At 48.2% G+C, this 20,295-nt stretch overlaps 1 protein-coding gene across 4 annotated transcripts in view; it reads left to right on the forward strand.

Annotated features, from left to right (window-relative positions):
- Nucleotides 1-20,295, forward strand: part of TRIM37 (tripartite motif containing 37) — a 212,303-nt gene that overhangs the window by 88,948 nt on the left and 103,060 nt on the right. For 2 of the 4 annotated variants that reach the window (XM_056556846.1, XM_056556848.1), the window contains one exon: nt 7,560-7,699. In XM_056556846.1, coding sequence (XP_056412821.1) covers nt 7,560-7,699 — 140 coding nt within the window. The remainder of the gene's footprint in view (nt 1-7,559; nt 7,700-20,295) is intronic. The other 2 variants (XM_056556847.1, XM_056556849.1) reach the window with 1 other exon arrangement.

A 20,295-nucleotide genomic window follows, 5' to 3' on the forward strand; every position in this document is an offset into this window, starting at 1 on the left:
GATGACGATCTTCGGTGCCGCGAGTTCAGCGGCGGCGTCCCGTCTGTGGCGGGGACCGCCGCTCTGCAGGTGTATCTGCGCAGGCTGTGGCTGCACCATCTTGAAGGTAGGCCGTGCGCGGTATAAAGCTAAATTTAGTCAGCGCACCTCGGCGGTTCGACTTCCTCCTTGTGACCGGCATGGTCCAGAGAGGTTCCGGTACTGGCTGGCAGATAATTGGGCCTCCTTCAACACGCGACCATCCGCCTCAGCAGCCAGGCCACGCCCCCGGAGAACCCCTATTTTGAGCCCACTCCTCTTTATTTGAAGCTGGGGAGTATAATTGGGCAACCCCTTTAAACTTTTGGGTTGTGGAGATTCTGTATTCAGTGGTGTAGGACTGTATATTCTTTTTTCACCCCACAACGTCTGTCCGTACAACGCTGGCACCTCAGCAGGGCATTTTATTTTAATTTCAGCAGCCGTGCGCTGCCGACAGCTCCCCCACACTGCAAGCGCCGGTTCCTAGCTTCGGCCGTATCGCTTGCAGAGGCATCCACGGCATATTTCTCCTGAGCCTGTTGGCAGCTGCGGTCTTTCTGCTCCCTCATATAGCACTATCGGGCACCATTATCTGGGCATATTACTCTCCCCACTTGTGGCCGGCGGGAATCTCTTCCAAAACGTGCGTGCGCGTAATCTATTGAGCGATGTGTGTGCGCAGAGGTGTTCCAGGGATTGAGAGGTGCCTTTGGTTAAGCCTGGCCCCTCCATTCTCATTGGCCCAGTGTCTCTCCCCTTCTATCTCTCTCTTCCTGAGCTTCGGATCGGAGTTCTCCGCTCACCAGTTACCTCACAGGGGACACAGACACTGGTTGAGGCTGTTTTAATTTGCTATGTCCAAACCCAGAACTGTCCCTCTTTCTAGACAGCCAACTGGGGCCCTGGTCTCCGATTATTATACAGGGTTAGCCATTTTATGGATACACCTTAATAAAATGGGAATGGTTGGTGATATTAACTTCCTGTTTGTGGCATATTAGTATATGTGAGGGGGGAAACTTTTCAAGATGGGTGGTGACCATGGCGGCCATTTTGAAGTTGGCCATTTTAAATCCAACTTTTGTTTTTTCAATAGGAAGAGGGTCATGTGACACATCAAACTTATTGGGAATTTCACAAGAAAAACAATGATGTGCTTGGTTTTAACGTAACTTTGTTCTTTCATGAGTTATTTACAAGTTTCTGACCACTTATAAAATGTGTTCAATGTGCTGCCCATTGTGTTTGGATTGTCAATGCAACCCTCTTCTCCCACTCTTCACACACTGATAGCAACACCGCAGGAGAAATGCTAGCACAGGCTTCTAATCTAATAACCGTTGCGGTCGTTTCTCGGCCAAAGTGGGCATTTGCAAGCCTACCTTTGCCTGAAGGGACACCCCCATCCGCGGATTTTTCTCCGGTGGGAGGTCGTCTACTTCTTACATAGTTACATAGTTAGTACGGTCGAAAAAAGACATATGTCCATCAAGTTCAACCAGGGAATTAAGGGGTAGGGGTGTGGCGCGATATTGGGGAAGGGATGGGATTTTATATTTCTTCATAAGCATTAATGTTATTTTGTTCCATAAATGTATCTAATCCTGTTTTAAAGCTGTTAATTGTTCCTACTCCTGTTTTAAAGCTGTTAATTGTTCCTACTCTTCCGGGACATTTGGTCCGCACACCTGCAGGACTCCTGGGTCAGGGGCGTGGTGTCCAACGGATACCGGATCGAATTTGCCTCCCTTCCAAGGGACCGCTTTTTTAGTTTCATGGCTCCCCGGTCCCCCTCTCTGGCGAGGGCTTTTCTGGGTGCTCTCCAGTCCCTCCTCATTCAGGGAGTTATTGTCCCGGTTCCTCCAGAAGAGCATTTTTGGGTTTTTATTCCAACCTCTTCGTGGTCCCCAAGAAAGGGGTTCCGTGCGCCCAATCCTAGATCTGATGCACCTCAACCAATATCTTTTATTACATGGAGTCTCCCCGTTCGTGGCGTCCTTGGATCAAGGAGAGTTTCTTTCCTCGGTGGACATTCAGGACGCCTTCCTCCACATTACAATTTTTCCAGGACATCAGCGTATCTCCGCTTTGCAGTTACGGAAGGCCATTTTCAGTTTGGGGCCCTTCCATTCGGTCTGGCTACTGCTCCAGGGGTCTTCACCAAGGTCCTGGCGCCTATGATCGCCCTCTTATGGTCGAGAGGTGTCTCAGTGATCCCGTACCTTGACAACCTCCTGATCCTCTTCCCCTCCTTCCCAGAGTCCTGAGGAAACTCAAAGCAGAGGGCGTTCCCACCATTCTCGTGGCTCCGGACTGGCCCAGGAGGGCGTGGTACGCCGACGTGGTCCGACTACTGGACGATGTTCCGCTGCGCCTTCCTCTTCGTCCGGACCTTCTCTCTCAAGGTCCCCTTTGCCACCCCAATTTACTATTGCTGCATTTGACGGCGTGGCGGTTGAGAACGCAGTTCTCTCCCCAGGTCATTCGCTCAGGGCGAGCAAGCCCTCTTCTGCAATTTACCACTGTTCTTGGCGGTCTTATTTTCATTGGTGTGTATCTCACTCCTTTTCTCCTGTTACGTTCTCTCTCCCTCGACTCCTTTCCTTTTTGCAACCAGAACCCAGAATCGGGAGAGCCTCCGTCTCACCCTTCAAACCTTGTCCTGATTGACCATCCAACCAAAACGAGACCAGTCCACCCGAACTCCTACTCTGTAATTTTTCTGGGACTCCAGTTCGACACCGCGATCGCCCGGATTTGGCTTCCGCTGGACAAACGGCTGGTCCACCTGTCAGGAGTTTGGATGCTTCAGAACCCTGCTCCAGTGTCCATCTGCTTTTGCATGAAGGTTCTGGGTCGAATGGTGGCAGCCATGGAAGCTGTTCCATTCGCCCAGTTCCATTACCGTCCTCTTCAACTTGCTCTTCTATCCCGGTGGGACAGGTCTCCATTGTTGCTGGATTGCAGGATCATTCTGTCTTGGAGGTCTCGCAAGTCCCTTCTTTGGTGGCTTCATTCCCCTCTGATTTTACAGGGGCGCTCTTTTTTTGTGCCCCTCTGTTGGCAAATCGTCACAATGGATGCCAGTCTTTTGGGTTGGGGAGGCGTCTTCAGGGACCGGACAGTCCAAGGCCTTTGGTCCCCCCGAGAAGCCCTCCTCCCCATCAACTTATTAGAACTGCCATTGGGAGATCCTCCTTCGGGACCATCCTGTCCGTGTCCAGTCCTACAACTCCACTGCTGTGGCGTATATCAATCGCCAGGGCGGCACTCGCATCTCGGCGGCAATGACAGAGGTGTCCAAGATTCTTCTCTGGGCGGAACGAAGAGTGCCGGCCATCTCGACAATACACGTTTCGGGACTAAACAATTGGGAAGCGGATGTTCTCAGCCGATCCTCGGCTGACCCAGGCAAGTGATCTCTTCATCCGGAGGTGTTTGCAGAGAACTGCAACCTATGGGGCACTCCAGACGTGGACCTATTCGCGTCACGCCACTCACTTCGTGGCTCGGGCCGTGGATAGGGTGATCCTTTGTTCGTATTTTACCCTACCTTATCTTTTCCCTCCTCTTCCCCTCCTTCCTAGAGTCCTGAGGAAACTCTAAGCAGATGGCGTTCCCGCCATTCTCGTGGCTCCGTACTGGCCCAGGAGGGCGTTGTCTGACTACTGGACGGCGTTCCGCTGCGCCTTCCTCTTCGTCCGGACCTTCTCTCTCAATGTCCCCTTTGCCACCCCAATTTACTGTCGCTGCATTTGACGACGTGGCGGTTGAGACCGCGGTTTTGAGGGATCAGGGTTTCTCTCCCCAGGTGATTCGCTCCATGCTCAGGGCGCGCAAGCCCTCTTCTGCGATTTACCACCGTACTTGGTGGTCTTATTTTCATTGGTGTGTATCTCACTCCTTTTCTCCTGTTCTCTCTCCGTCGACTCATTTCCTTTTTGCATTCAGGGCTGGAACAACTGTTCGCTCTCAGTTCCCTTAAGGGTCAGGTTTCCAATCCCCATATTTGGACTTTTCTTCAGGGAGTGGCCCACGCGGCCCCTCCTTACAGGTCCCCTACACCACCTTGGGACTTGAACTTAGTTCTTGGTGGCCTGCAGGGTACTCCATTCGAACCTCTCAGGTACATTCCTCTTCTCCTTCTTATCGATATTACGCTCCTTATCGATATTACCTCTATTAGTAAAGTTTCAGAGCTGTCAGCTCTCTCCTGCCGTTCTCCCTTCCTGATTATTCTCCATGACAAAGTTGTCTTCAGTTTCCGTCCTTCTTACCAAATGTTGTTTCTGCTTTTCATCTTAAAGGGGTAGTCCAGTGGTGAAAAACTTATCCCCTATCCTAAGGATAGGGGATAAGTTTGAGATCGCGGGGGGGTCCGACTGCTGGGGCCCCCTGCGATCTCTCTGTACAGGGGCCAGGCTCTCCGGCCAGATAGCGGGTGTTGACCTCCGCACGAAGCGGCGGCCGACACGCTCCCTCAATACATCTCTATGGCAGAGCCGGAGATTGCCGAAGGCAGCGCTTTGGCTCTGCCATAGAGTTGTATTGAGGGGGCGTGTCGGCCGCCCCTTCGTGCGGAGGTCGACACGCCCCCTTCCTTAGGATAGGGCATTAGTTGTTCACCACTGGGTCACCACTGGACTACTCCTTTAATGAGGACATTGTCCTTTTTGTCCAGCTCCATCTCATCCCAAGGAACGTTTGTTCCACAAACTGGATGTGGTGAGGGCTGTTCGGACCTATCTCTGTCACTTCTTCTTTTCGGCAGAGGACAACCTGCTTCTAAGACAACCATTTCTCGGTGTATCCGATCTGTTATTTCAGAAGCCTACCGCTGCAAGAGGAAGACTCTCCTCCCTTCAGGGTTTCGGCTCATTCCACTCGTTCTGTTTGGGCATCCTGGGCTCTCCGCAACAAGGCTTCGGCCTCACAGGTTTGTAGAGCGGCCACTTGGTTGTCTTTCACACCTTCACAAATTTCTACCAGGTTCATACTTATGAATCTGCTGATGCTAGTCTGAGACTCAGTGTTGCGGGCGGCTGTGGTCCAGCCTTCCGCCTGACTGTTTTTACTTTGCCCACCCTAGGGACTGCTTTGGGATGTCCCATGGTCTGTTTCCCTCAATGGAGCCGAAAAGAGAAAAGGAGATTTTTGTACTTACTGTAAAATCTCTTTTTCCATTGGGGGACACAGCACCCGTCCTTATTTTCTCTGTTGTTCCTGGTTCGATTACCTTTCCGAGGGTGTGCTCATTTAATTTTTATTCTGTGGTTTCCTCGGACAGTTAGTTTTTCTTCTTACCGGTCGGTCCTCTCCTACTGCTCTGGGACTAAAACGGATTAGCTCAGGTGCCTGTAGGCAGGTATACCCTGCTGGGAAGGGCCGAATTTTCTTGTTGCCATAGTGTCAAGCCTCCTAGTGAAAGCAGCATATACCTATGGGCTGTGTCCCCCAATGGATCCTCCGAGAAAGAGATTTACGGTAAGTACACAAATCTCCTTTTAATCTTATTAATTGTGAGGCCCTATGGTCTCGTCGGGCTGCTGCCATCTCTAGGCTCTGTCATTGTGTTGCCATGTGACTCCTTGTTATATTTGGTTCTGTGGTCATATAGTATTAGTTCAAAGTAATCGCTTCAGGCACCCGGGACATTAAACTTGTGAATCTATTAAAATCTTCAATTTAAAATTTAAAACATTTCTTCAATCTTTTCAATTGTGAGGCCCTATGTTCGTCGTGAGGCCATATATTATCTGTGGTATTACCACAAGAATTGATTGAAACAGGTTGTCACGATAACCATGAACCGTTACTGATTAAATCGCTGAGAGGCAGGGGTTTGAACAGGTGGTAGCTGTAGGAGGTAGGAGGTAGGTAGGAGGACCGCAAGCTCGAAAATACAAGAGCTTTTTCTCTGCTTCCAGCAGTGTGCGCCCACTTATCCAATGGCAAGGAAGCTGAATGTGGTGGACAGGTGGTGGACCGCCAGCTCGATGCTCACCGGAATGAGTCCTCAAAAAAAAAATTTGTAAAATTTTTAAAATAAATTAAAATTAAATAAAATTTTAAAAAATTATCTTAAATATCTTCAATTGTGATGCCATATGGTCTCCCGACCCTGCTGCCACATCCAGACGTTCTGTGGCAGTGATTCTAATAGCAATGCCTGTAATCTGCATGTCATACTGAATAACAGTGTTATTTCACTAACACAGCACACTATGCGTGTAACGACAAGTCCCTACACCCTTATTGAGGCTCTCTGTAGCCCAGAAATTGCCATTTTTAATAGCAATTCGCCGCAAACAAATTCGGACTGAACCAATTTTTTTCAGGAAATTCGGCCAATCGGATTTTCCCAAAAATTTGCTAATCTCTAGACAAGACCTAAGGCATTATATAATACTTACTAAAAGCATTGGTTGTTATGGGTAGAACTAGTGTTATCCTTAATAACCCTTCTTTTATTTTTTTTTAGTCCATACTTTACGGTTATTTATTTCAGTTCCCGAGAGTGCCTACATACTAGCGGTCCTTTTTATTGTTATTGGTTATGGGCAAAAATATACAGTTTTGGTTTTAAGATTGATTATTAAATCTGGACTGTTGTGATCTTTCTTTAGTGTTTGCATGTCTGTATTATTTTGTGGTACTATTAATATCTATTAGTTTAAAGAAAAACTGTCACATGTTAACTCCCGCACTAACCACAGGTACTGACTGACATTGTGGGGAACGATGATTCATATGATCCCTATTCATAAGCAGGCGGTGCTCCGGACGGGCGGCGCTGACATCACAGTGCCACTAGGCTCTTGAAAACCCCGCCCCTGCCAGTTACAGCTATATTTGCACATATATAAAAAAACTAAGATTGTGGGTGGACGGATAGGGGCAAGGTAGGGATCATATGAATCAGCGTCCCCCGCACGATCAGGCGGTACCTGTGGTTAGTGCGGGATTGAACATGTGACAGTTTTTCTTCAAACCGAACAATAGTCTACATACATCCTATTTCACATTTATTGTGTCTAGAACACATAAATTTGGTGAACCTTGCCCCATTGTGACTTATTTTTTGCTTATTTGAAGTCCTGAATGTGATATTGATGGTATGCCATTGCAGAGTGCATCAAGAAGGGCCAGACAGTTGGGTGTCAGTCATGATGTTTAGATTTTATTACTTTGTGTGAAGGCCTATTTACACAGGCCAATTATAAGCTGAATGAGCATTTATGGGATCACTTGTAACCAGTAATCGGCCCACGTAAAATGGTCAGTGATCAACCGACCAATGAAAAAACTGGTTGTTCAGATCTTATGGGCAGTGCTTTAAATCCTCGTCATTGGCTGCACATGGGTATTGTTCAGTAGACACTTATGAAATTAGAGCCACACAAGCAATCCAGGGATCTCAATGATCAGGGTTTATTATTGTGTAGCTATCAGCCCATCTAAAAGAGCCTTTAGTAATTTCAGTACATGACCTTGCCTAGATGGTCACAGTCCATTTACTTTGTATTTATTTCTGTTAGCAGCAAGACCTCTCTGATGGTGATCTGGATGTTGATCTGGTTGGGGATGATGAAGTAAACCATTTAGAGGGAAGCTGTTCATCCGCCAGCTCTACTGCCACCAGTAACACTGAAGAAAATGATATTGATGAAGAGACCATGTAAGTATACTGACAAGTAAGTTTCTCTATATCAGGGATATCAAATATGTTATAGACTGGTTTATATATTTTTTTCTGTCTTGTCTGTATTGTAGTGATTCTCTGTTGACCTCCTGTATAGTAAATTTCTAGTATATGATCACTGTATTCAGTCACAGTATGATCTTAAAGGGGTACTCCGCCCTTAGACATGTTATCCACTATCCAAAGGGGGTTCTGGCTGCTGAGGCCCCTGTGATCTCTGGTCTGGCACTGCGTCGTTAGACATGGAAGCCTGGGGATTCCGTGATCGTGACGTCGATGTCACGCCCCTCCCCCTCTATTCAGGTCTATGGATGAGGGCACCAGGAAAAAAAAATACAAATGAATGCTTTATTATACCCTGTGTGGCCTTCTCATCGTGATCTGCAGCTTGCAAGTGCCCCTGAAAACCCATATTCTCTTGACTTTGTTCTGCTTGGCTGCTTCAGCTGCACGCGCTATAGGTCATTTCTACAACTCCCTGCTTCAGCACGCTCACATGACTTCACTATTATAGAAGTGGGTGCCGCTGAGTCTGCATGCGAGCAAAGCATTGTATGCATAATAAAGTCTAGGCCAGGAAGCTCAGAAGCCCTTCCAAAGTATGACGTATGGGCCCAAGCGGCAAAACAGCTGAGCACAAGCGTCATCAAAAAGAACTACTACAGGGCTTCTGGTTAGCTCAGTGCGACAGGAAAGACTAGTAGCGCTTCAGAAGACCTGATAAGTATATACTGAACTTTATTAAGTAGACAAATGCATATAGATAGTTATTTTATATATTTTTTTTCCTTTGGATAATCCCTATCTATGCTAGTAATTTTGCCACTCTGGTAGTTGTATTTATTTAGTATCTCATCATAGTATATGGGCTTTTATTCAGTCATAGTACGGTGATGATATCTCATCATAGTATATGGGCTTTTATTCAGTCATAGTACGGTGGTGATATCTCATCATAGTATATGGGCTTTTATTCAGTCATAGTACGGTGATGATATCTCATCATAGTATATGGGCTTTTATTCAGTCATAGTACGGTGGTGATATCTCCTCATAGTATATGGGCTTTTATTCAGTCATAGTACAGTGATGTCATCTCATCATAGTGTATGGGCTTTTATTCAGTCATAGTACAGTGATGTTATCTCATCATAGTATATGGGCTTTTATTCAGTCATAGTACGGTGGTGATATCTCATCATAGTATATGGGCTTTTATTCAGTCATAGTATGGTGGGGATATCTCATCATAGTATATGGGCTTTTATTCAGTCATAGTACGGTGATGATATCTCATCATAGTGTATGGGCTTTTATTCAGTCATAGTACAGTGATGTTATCTCATCATAGTATATGGGCTTTTATTTAATCATAGTACGGTGATTATATCTCATCATAGTATATGGGCTTTTATTCAGTCATAGTATGGTGGTGATATCTCCTCATAGTATATGGGCTTTTATTCAGTCATAGTACAGTGATGTCATCTCATCATAGTGTATGGGCTTTTATTCAGTCATAGTACAGTGATGTTATCTCATCATAGTATATGGGCTTTTATTCAGTCATAGTACGGTGGTGATATCTCATCATAGTATATGGGCTTTTATTTAATCATAGTACGGTGATTATATCTCATCATAGTATATGGGCTTTTATTCAGTCATAGTACGGTGATGATATCTCATCATAGTATATGGGCTTTTATTCAGTCATAGTACGGTGGTGATATCTCCTCATAGTATATGGGCTTTTATTCAGTCATAGTACAGTGATGTCATCTCATCATAGTGTATGGGCTTTTATTCAGTCATAGTACAGTGATGTTATCTCATCATAGTATATGGGCTTTTATTCAGTCATAGTACGGTGGTGATATCTCATCATAGTATATGGGCTTTTATTCAGTCATAGTACGGTGATGATATCTCATCATAGTATATGGGCTTTTATTTATAGTACGGTGGTGTTATCTCATCATAGTATATGGGCTTTTATTCAGTCATAGTACGGTGATGATATCTCATCATAGTATATGGGCTTTTATTTATAGTACGGTGGTGTTATCTCATCATAGTATATGGGCTTTTATTCAGTCATAGTACGGTGATGATATCTCATCATAGTATATGGGCTTTTATTCAGTTATAGTACGGTGGTGATATCTCCTCATAGTATATGGGCTTTTATTCAGTCATAGTACAGTGATGTCATCTCATCATAGTGTATGGGCTTTTATTCAGTCATAGTACAGTGATGTTATCTCATCATAGTATATGGGCTTTTTTTTTTTTTTCATTCAGAAGAATTTTATTAAGTGAGCAATAAACAAACAGTATCAAAGAGCATTGGTAGAGTACTCAATGAGAATCCTCAGCAGTCGAATCAATAGGAAAAACAGCATGAAAAAGATAAGGCAATGAACATCTGGTACAAAGTATCAATAGGAAAGGAATGTCATCTGAGGGCAATATACAATGCCGTGGATAGTAACAGGTTGCACTAGATCAAACAAGTAGTTAAACTTTCAATAAACATGTCTCTATATCCTTATGTGTTTAGGAAGAGATAAAGGTCAGTGATACGAGAAAAAAAAAAAAATTAAATAAAATAAATTAAAGGGGTAAAGGAAAAGAGCTGGGAAAGACGACAAGGGGAGAAGTATGGAGGGTTAGAAGAGGAGGAAGGAGAAACATCAGAACTCGGGTACTCACTTGAATCTCTACTCAAGGGCGCAGCCACCACCCCAACACTCCGGCCCCGGTCCACGAGAGGGCTACCTCACCCCCCTCAGATACCATCATCCGCCGCGTAGAAGGGTGAGTTAACAAAAGTGAGCCAGGGAAGCCAAATCGTAGTGTATTTCTCCTGTCTACCTGAGGAGTCTGCCATCAGTTCCTCCATACGGCACAAGAAGAGTATCTCCCTGTACCATTCAGAAATGGTCGGGGGGCAAGGGTCTTTCCAATGTCTGGGTATGACAGTTCTCGCAGCCATGAGGAGGAAGTGTGCCAGTGCCCTAGAGGGGGTTCTCCTAGTGGCGGGTAGTATGGAAAGTAGGAGGGCTTTTGGGTGGTTCATGTAAGTCACACCAGTAATGGAGGCGATGCGGGCAACCACCACCTCCCAGAAACGGGTCAGTGAGGGGCACGACCACCAAATATGGGTCATTGTTCCACCAGGTGCGCCGCAACGCCAACATAAGTCCGGTACAGTGGGGTACATGCGGTGTAGAGTAGAAGGAACCCTGTACCACCGGGATAGTAATTTAAAGTTAGTCTCCTGCACCCTACATGATACTGACAGTCAGTGACACATGGTAAAAGCAGTCGTCCAGTCCGAGGGAGCAAAGGTCGTGTGTAGCTCCGACTCCCACGCCCCCACATACCTTGGAGGCGATTGCTCAGCCCTATCCATAAATAAGCGATAAATTTGTGATACAGGCCTGAGGGGCGCAGAGTCAGAGACACACATCTGTTCCAAAGGCGAGAGTGGTCTTGCCAGGAACAGGGTCTGTCCCATGGTCCGGATAAAATGATCTAATTGTAGGTATTGCATCTGGACTAGCGGTGTACGGGAGCGTTCAGGGACCAGTGTCTCATAGGGTTTCAGTCTCGTACCGTCCAAGAAGGTGTTAATCGGGAGGAACCCTCGTCCTGTCATCCCTAAAAAGTCAGTACGGTGTAAACCAGGAGTGAAGAGGGGGTTGCCAGTGACCGGGGTCAGGGGTCCACCTGGTACAATTAGCTCAGTCTTCGTTATATAGCGCCTATAGGTCGTGACCAGCTCCCTCAACACCCAGGGCAGAGTGCGGATGTATTCCCAGGACAGGGCATCTGGGGGCAACCAGGGGAAGGCGGCCAGTTGTTTGCTAGTCCCCAACTCGGATCCCACCCATCTCTTGGACGCGTGACCGTGAAAGAGGTCTAGGAATCTCACCAGAGTGGCTGCAACATAATAGGCCTGACTGTCCGGGACCGCCAGGCCCCCCCGCCTGCTTACTTCTCATTAAGACTTGCCTGGCTATCCTTGATGGCCTGTTTGCCCAGATAAAGTCCCTAAACAGCTTGTTTATCTTTTTAAAGAATGCGGGGGGGAGGGTGACAGGCACAGTCTGGAATAGGTAGAGGAGTCTCGGGAGAACATTCATTTTAAGGATGTTCGCTCTACCCAACCACGAAAAGGTATCCCTCGTCCATCTCCGCAAGTCCCCCTCAATCGTAGACAGCAAAGGCTGAAAGTTAAGGGCGTAACAGTCCGATAGATTTGCGGGCACCTGGACACCCAGATAGGTAATGGATGTGGAGGCCCATCTGAAAGGGTGGGCTTCCTTTAGTCGAGTCACCAACTCCTCAGGGAGGGTCACATTGAGGGCAACACTTTTGGTCAGGTTGATTTTATGGTTACTAAAGTGAGAGTACGTCTCTATGGTCTGCAATATAGCTGGCAGGGAGACCAGAGGGTCCGCGACGTAAAGGAGCAAATCATCCGCGAACGCAGAGCAGGTGTGACTCTCCACCCCCTGTCGAAACCCAGTAATCGCAGGGTTCGATCTTAGGGCAATCAGCAGGTGTTCCATGCACAGAACATAAAGCAAGGGGGAGAGAGGGCACCCCTGTCTCGTACCGTTCCGGATTGGAATGGGAGATGAAAGGGAGCCGTTAATTCGCACCCTCGCCTGGGGGCTATCATATAGGGCCAAAATTCGTCCCAGCATTGAAGGGCCCAGTCCTATCTGCACGAGGACAGCATTCATGAATCCCCCAGTCCACCCTGTCAAATGCCTTTTCGGCGTCAAGTGACAGCAACATTAATGATTGGCTAGATGTCTTGGCCTGGTGTATGATAGAGTATGCTCTGACAGTATTGTCCCTGGTTTCCCTCGATTTAACAAAGCCAGATTGGTCAGGGTGGACTAGGGGACCAAGAACAGTGGTCAGGCGATTCGCCAACAGCTTGGCAAATAGTTTGGTGTCAACGTTCAACAAGGAGATGGGGCGGTAACTGGCACATAAATTGGGATCCTTGCCCTCCTTAGGTATCACTGCAATATGGGCATTCAGGGCGTCTCGCGGGAAATTAGATTTGAGGGAGATAGCATTGAACGCCCCGTGCAGGAGGGGGAGCAGGTCATCCACCAGGGACTTGTAAAACTTGGCCGTGAATCCATCTGGACCGGGGCTTTTCCCCGATGACTGGTTCTTAATCACCTTGGCCAGCTCCTCCTCCCCAAACGGGGCCTCCAAGAGCCCAACGTCCTCCTCAGACAGTCTGGGGAGGGCTGTATCGGTAATATAGTCAGTCAGGCAGAGGTAGGGTGAGGTCGATGTTAGGGTGTCGGCGGGCGATGGGAGATTATAGAGATTGGTATAATAAGACTCAAATGCGGCAAGGATATCCTTCGTAAGGAAGGACCTCCCAGTCTGGGACGTGGTGATTGACGGGATATAGAGCGCAGCTTTCTTGTCTCTCAGTGCCCTGGCCAGGAGTCTCCCAGGTTTGTTTCCCCACTCATAGAAAGTCTTCGAGCAGTGCTGTCGGTAGTACTTGTAACCATCGTTAAGGAGGGTACAGATGTCGTGGCGGGTTTTGATGAGGGCACGTAAAGAGGATTCCTGTAGAGACCGCTTGTGTTGTGCCTCTAGGGAAGACAATGTTTCGAGAAGACGCCGCAGTCTCTCCGATCTCTCCTTTTTGAGGCGGGAGCCATGTCTGATCAGCACACCCCGCAACACACATTTAAGTGCTTCCCATTGGGTGGGGAGTGGCGTATCGTCAGAAACGTGATCAGTTCTGAAATGTGCTATGGTGGTTTTGAGATCGGACAGACAGAGCGTATCAAGAAGTAGAGATTCGTTTAATCTCCAGTTATATTGCGGTCTGTTGAGGGTGGGGAAGAATATTGTGCAGTGGACCGGTGCGTGGTCAGATAAGAATAAGTTCCCAATTTGAGACGATGTCACTCTGGGTAAGTAAAAGTGAGGGAGGAATATGTAGTCCAGTCGGCTGTAAATGTTGTGGGGGCTAGAGTAGTATGTATAGTCTCGATCAGTGGCGTGCTAGAGCCTCCACACATCGCACAGCTGCATGGAGTGCAAAAGTTTCCTGAGTGTACTAAGTTGTCTATAGGAGACAGCAGAGCGCTGCGCGGAGGCGTCCAGCAGGGGTTGTATAGCTAAATTCAAGTCGCCCCCCAATATCAACATGCCCTGTGTGAATGAGGACAATTCCTCTAGCGTACGTGTGAGGAATGAGATTTGCAGTTAGGGGCATAAATCGTCGCTACAGTCACCACCTGCTCCAAAACCGTCCCCTTAACAAACAGAAATCTGGCTTCAGGGTCGGTTCTGACGTCCAGGACCGAGAAGGGTAGGGAACGATGGAAACCAATCGAAACCCCCTTCGAGCGAGACTCAGAGTTTGTACTATGGGACCAGGTGGTGAAGTATCGACCCAGGCGATCTGGCATATGGCCTGTCTTAAAGTGAGTCTCCTGGAGACATAAAATTTTTGTGTGGTTTTTGTGTAAGTGGTTTAGAATTTGGGACCTCTTTTCCGGGGTATTAAAACCCTGGACATTTAAAGTGGTTACCTTAACGTCCGACATGATGCTCGTAGTCACTGAGTCCGGAGGAGGGGGTTCGGAGTGCAGGGGTCAGCGGCAAGTCCCAAGTCCTAGATCGGGGGGCAAAAAGACACACAAGGGAAATAGAGAAAGTTAGGAAAAGGAAAAATAAATAAAAATACAAGATCTGTAAAAGAAAAAGCAAGTGTACTTGCAAATAAATCTACCTGCAGCACTAGACGTCTGCGTATCTGGTGTATGTAAACTACACCTACCCTAGTGGGGGGAAGGGTACGATGTGAAAGTATCAGAGCAAGTTCTATAAACGCCCAACGAAATCAGGAAATAACTAGAACTATCTGCTGGGTCCGTCAATCCCAGGCCTCTACAACTGCTAAACAAAGGCGGCGGCAGTTTGTGATACCACCGCCTAAACTCAAGATAAGGGGGGAGCAGCAGCAGCTCGTAGGAGAAATGCTACTGATGGGGAGGTGGGGGAGTGGGGGGGGAGGGGAAATGGAGGAGAGGGCAGTGGGAAAGGTGTAGGGGGGGGGGGGGCAAGAAGAGGAAGGAGTGGGGGGCGGAGAGGGAATGGTGGAGAGGGCGGGGGGAAGGAATAGGTGGTAGAGAGGGAGGGGGGGAGAAGGAAGAGGTGATGGAGAGGGTGGGGGGGAGGAAGAGGTGGTAGAGAGGGAGGGGGGGGGGTAGGAAGAGGTGGTTGAGAGGAAGGGGGGGGAGGAAGGGAGAGTGGGTGGGAACTAGATTATGACAGGAGTATAGTCATTGATAGGGCCGGCAGAAAATCAGGTGGCCCACTGGAGGGTATACAAGCGGTCAACAGCAGGCTCGGAGACAGTATTGGTCGTTGATGCGAAACTTAATCACAGTTCCATTCAATCACAGTTCCATTCCCCTCGACTCCGATCTGGTAGGCCGGCGTCTCTGAGGGAGCGGTTCCCCATCAGCCAGGCGCCGGTTCTGGGGGCGTTGTGAAGGTCTCAAGGTTGGGGGGGGCATAAGGGTCCCTCAGGTAGGCGATCCATTCAGGTAGCGCCAAAGGTGGGAGTCCCAATGCAGTCAAGAAGGAAGAGAGGTCTCCCGGGTGACGTAAGGAGGCTGTCTGGTTTCCAGAGGTGGCATATAAGGCAAACGGGAATCCCCATCTATACGGGATGTTACGTTCCTGCAGGTGTCTCAGCAACGGGCGTAGTAGGGCCCTCTGCCTCAGTGTGCGGCGTGACAGGTCGGGATAAATTTGTAGGATAGCTCCATCAAAGTCTATGTCCCCTTGTAGGCGCACTTTCTGCATGAGTTGCTCCTTTATTGTGTATTTGTGGATACGGCAGATAACGTCTCGTGGTCGAGAAGGGTCCGTGCTGGGAGCCCTAAGAGCCCGATGGACTCTGTCAATTTCAATATGAGTAGTTGGTGGGTGTCCCAGTATCAGGTTGAAAATCCCGGTAACCGTGGCATGCAGGTCAGGCGTTCTGGTAGCCTCAGGAAGGCCCCGTATACGAACATTATTTCTCCAGTTTCTGTTCTCAATGTCGTCTAAGTGATCCGCAAAGGCGTGGTGTGTGGAAGTTTGAGCATTCAGAGCCGTTTGCATGTCCTTTAGTGAGACAGTAACAGAATCTTTAAAGTCCTCCAGAGCTCTAATCCTACCCTGCATGTCAGCTACATCGCGTTTAACAGGTTGCAAGTCCTGGCGCCAGGCAAATTTGAGATCTGAAGCCAACGCAGACATATCTGCTTTCGTGGGTAGCAGTGCCAGCAGTGCTTGTAATTCGGGGTGCCCCTTAAGGAGAGCCACCGCTTGGGCAGGTGGTGGGAGGGTGGAAGCAATATTCATGTACTCCGGGGAGCCAGCAGGCACTTGACGAGGCCCCTGGCCCTGCATACCTTGTCCCCTCTGTGGAGGCCCTTCAGAGGCCAGGTCCCCAGTCATGGCAGTCAGATTATGGGCCAGGGAGGGTGACAGCCAGGGTGGGGATGCAGTGGGAGATCCCTGGATAAAGTGGGGGTCATCCTGGGTAGGCAGATCATGCGTCCCTTCTCCTTCCGGAGGGTTGAGAGGGGAGGATGGTGAGGGGGGTCCCTCTTGGCTTCTGAATATGGAGGGGATGCTAGGGGATGGAGAGGGAGCCCTGCATCCCTCCATGGCAGTAGAGAGCATAGGAGACAGGGCCTGGGGTGGTGGCATGCTCAGGACCCCTCCAGCACTCACCTCCGTCCAAGATGTTCGGGGCGCAGCTCCAGCGTGGGTCCCCGGCTGCCCACAGGCATTCTCTATGAGGCAGTCCATGAGGTGCGTTTGTGAAGTACATTGCGCATCTCCACGCGTCTCTTCCGGCAGTTGCCGTGTCACCCGGAGCCCGGTCTCCACAGTCCCCGGTGGCAGCGGAGGTTGTGTGGGGCCGCGAGGGGCTCTGGTCGGTAAGTCCAGTAGTGCCGGGAGCGGGGTCCCATGCGACGCCACTCCGGTCCCCGCTGTGCGTTGCCGCGTGGCTGGAGGGGAGTGGGTGGGAGTAGTAGAGCCCTGCTGGTCCCGCGCCATCTTGGACTGGGCTGGCATCTTCTGCGGCGGCTCCTGCAGGTCTCTCAGTGGGCCGAAGAAGTTCCGGATCGGGGTCCCTGTGTGCTTGGGTGTCTTGGCGGAGTGTCCCCTCTTTCCTGATCTCCTGCCGACCATTTATAGTGGCGATATCCCCCAATATGACGGCCTGGGTGACGGAGCTCTGTACCTCAGCGTCTTGCTCGTACCATAGCAGGACACGCCCCCAGTATATGGGCTTTTATTCAATTATAGTACGGTGGTGTTATCTCATCATAGTATATGGGCTTTTATTCAGTCATAGTATGGTGATGATATCTCATCATAGTATATGGGCTTTTATTCAGTCATAGTACGGTGGGGATATCTCATCATAGTATATGGGCTTTTATTCAGTCATAGTACGGTGATAATATCTCATCATAGTATATGGGCTTTTATTCAGTCATAGTACGGGGATGATATCTCATCATAGTATATGGGCTTTTATTCAGTCATAGTACGGTGGTGATATCTCATCATAGTATATGGGCTTTTATTCAGTCATAGTACGGTGATAATATCTCATCATAGTATATGGGCTTTTATTCAGTCATAGTACGGGGATGATATCTCATCATAGTATATGGGCTTTTATTCAGTCATAGTACGGTGGGGATATCTCATCATAGTATATGGGCTTTTATTCAGTCATAGTACGGTGGTGTTATCTCCTCATAGTATATGGGCTTTTATTCAGTCATAGTACGGTGGTGATATCTCATCATAGTATATGGGCTTTTATTCAGTCATAGTACGGTGATGATATCTCATCATAGTATATGGGCTTTTATTCAGTCATAGTACGGGGATGATATCTCATCATAGTATATGGGCTTTTATTCAGTCATAGTACGGTGGTGATATCTCATCATAGTATATGGGCTTTTATTCAGTCATAGTACGGTGATAATATCTCATCATAGTATATGGGCTTTTATTCAGTCATAGTACGGGGATGATATCTCATCATAGTATATGGGCTTTTATTCAGTCATAGTACGGTGGGGATATCTCATCATAGTATATGGGCTTTTATTCAGTCATAGTACGGTGGTGTTATCTCCTCATAGTATATGGGCTTTTATTCAGTCATAGTACGGTGGTGATATCTCATCATAGTATATGGGCTTTTATTCAGTCATAGTACGGGGGTGATATCTCATCATAGTATATGGGCTTTTATTCAGTCATAGTACGGTGGTGTTATCTCATCATAGTATATGGGCTTTTATTCAGTCATAGTACGGGGGTGTTATGTCATCATAGTATATGGGCTTTTATTCAGTCATAGTACGGTGGTGTTATCTCATCATAGTATATGGGCTTTTATTCAGTCATAGTACGGTGGTGTTATCTCATCATAGTATATGGGTTTTAATTCAGTCATAGAATGGCTGTGTTATCTCATCATGATATGGTGGTATTATCAAGTCATGGTGTTTATGCAGGTGTGTTTGTTTTTATCCAGTCACGGTTTGGTAGTTTTAGGCTACTTTCACACTGCTGTTGTGACCTGCCTGTAACGGATCCTTTAGGCTCTTTTTTGGCCTTTTAACCCCTTCCCGCAGAATGTCATATATAAACGCCGGGTTGTGCAGTGCGTTCGCGCATCCCGGCGTTTATAAATGACATGCAGTTAACCCGGCGATGCGCAGCATCGCACGGGTTAACTGGCAGAAGTCCCGCTGTTTCCAGCAGGGGACAACTTCTGCTTCACCCCCAGGACCATCAATTGATGGTCCTGGTCAGCGATCACTGTGATTGGTCCCTGTGGACCAATCACAGTGATCTGGGGTGAAAGTTCAGATCCCCCGCACTGCCCGCCCCTGGAAGTCGGGCAGAACGGGGGACGAAGCGCTGCAGGGGCTCGCGGGGACCTGCAGGATAGGGGGGGGGGACACGAGGGGACCGGCGGACTTACCTGATCCAGCGGCGGGACCGAGGAGCAGCGCGGGACCGGCCACGTGGACGAGCAGCGACGGGTAAGTATGTGGTCCTCAGAGGCAGCAGTGAAGATCTTCACTGCTGCTTCTAGGAGTCTGAAAACTACAACTCCCAGCATGCCTAGACAGCCTTTGGCTGTCCGGGCATGCTGGGAGTTGTAGTTTTGCAACATCTGGAGGGCCCCAGTTTGGAGACCATTGTATAATGGTCTCCAATCTGTGCTCTTCCAGCTGTTGCAAAACTACAACTCCCAGTATGCACTGACTGTCCAGGCATGCTGGGAGTTTTAGTTCAGCAACATCTGGCCCTTCAGATGTTGCCGAACTACAACTCCCAGCATGCCCTTCAGCGGTCTGGGCATGCTGGGAGTTGTAGTTTTGCAACAACTGGAGACACACTGGTTGGGAAACATTGTCTGTTTCTAACTCAGTGTTTCCTAACCTGTGTGCCTCCAGCTGTTGCAAAACTATGACTCCCAGCATGCACTAACAGACCATGCATGCTGGGAGTTGTGGTTTTGCAACAGCTGATGCAAGCCCCCCCGCCCCGCCACCCCCGTGAATGTACAGGGTACATTCACATGGGCGAGGCTTTTACAGTGGGTTTCTCGCATCTTGAGATGCAGCAAATTTTGCGCTGGGAAACTCGCTGTAACCCCCCGCCCATGTGACTGTACCCTAAAAACACTACACTACACTAACACAAAATAAAATAAAAAGTTAAAAACACTACATATACACATACCCCTAAACAGCCCCCCTCCCCCAATAAGAACATCCGGTACACCACTGTTTCCAAAGCAGAGCCTCCAGCTGTTGAAAAACAACAACTCCCAGTATTGTCGGACAGCCGTTGACTGTCCAGGCATGCTGGGAGTTTTGTAACAGCTGGAGGCACCCTGTTTGGGAATCACTGGCGTAGAATACCCCTATGTCCACCCCTATGCAAATCCCTAATTTAGGCCTCAAATGCACATGGCGCTCTCACTTTGGAGCCCTGTCGTATTTCAGGGCAACAGTTTAGGGTCACATATGGGGTATCGCCGTACTCGGGAGAAATTGTGTTACAAGGTTTGGGGGGTATTTTCTTCTTTAACCCTTCATGAAAAGGAAATGTTGGGGTCTACACCAGAATGTTAGTGTAAAAATTTTTTATTTTTTACACTAACATGCTGATGTTGCCCTATACTTTACATTTTCACAAGAGGTAAAAGGGAAAAAAGCCCCCCAAAATTTGTAACGCAATTTCTCCCGACTACAGAGATACCCCATATGTGAGCGCAAAGTGCTCTGGGGGCGCACAACAAGGCCCAGAAGGGAGAGCGCACCATGTACATTTGAGGTGATTTGCACAGGGGTGGCTGATTGTTACAGCGGTTTTGACAAACGCAAAAAAAAAAAAACCCACATGTGACCCCATTTCGGAAACGACACCCCTCACGGAATGTAATGAGGGGTGCAGTGAGA

This window comes from Hyla sarda, chromosome 2 (genome assembly GCF_029499605.1).
Source record: "Hyla sarda isolate aHylSar1 chromosome 2, aHylSar1.hap1, whole genome shotgun sequence".
Lineage (NCBI taxonomy): Eukaryota > Metazoa > Chordata > Amphibia > Anura > Hylidae > Hyla > Hyla sarda.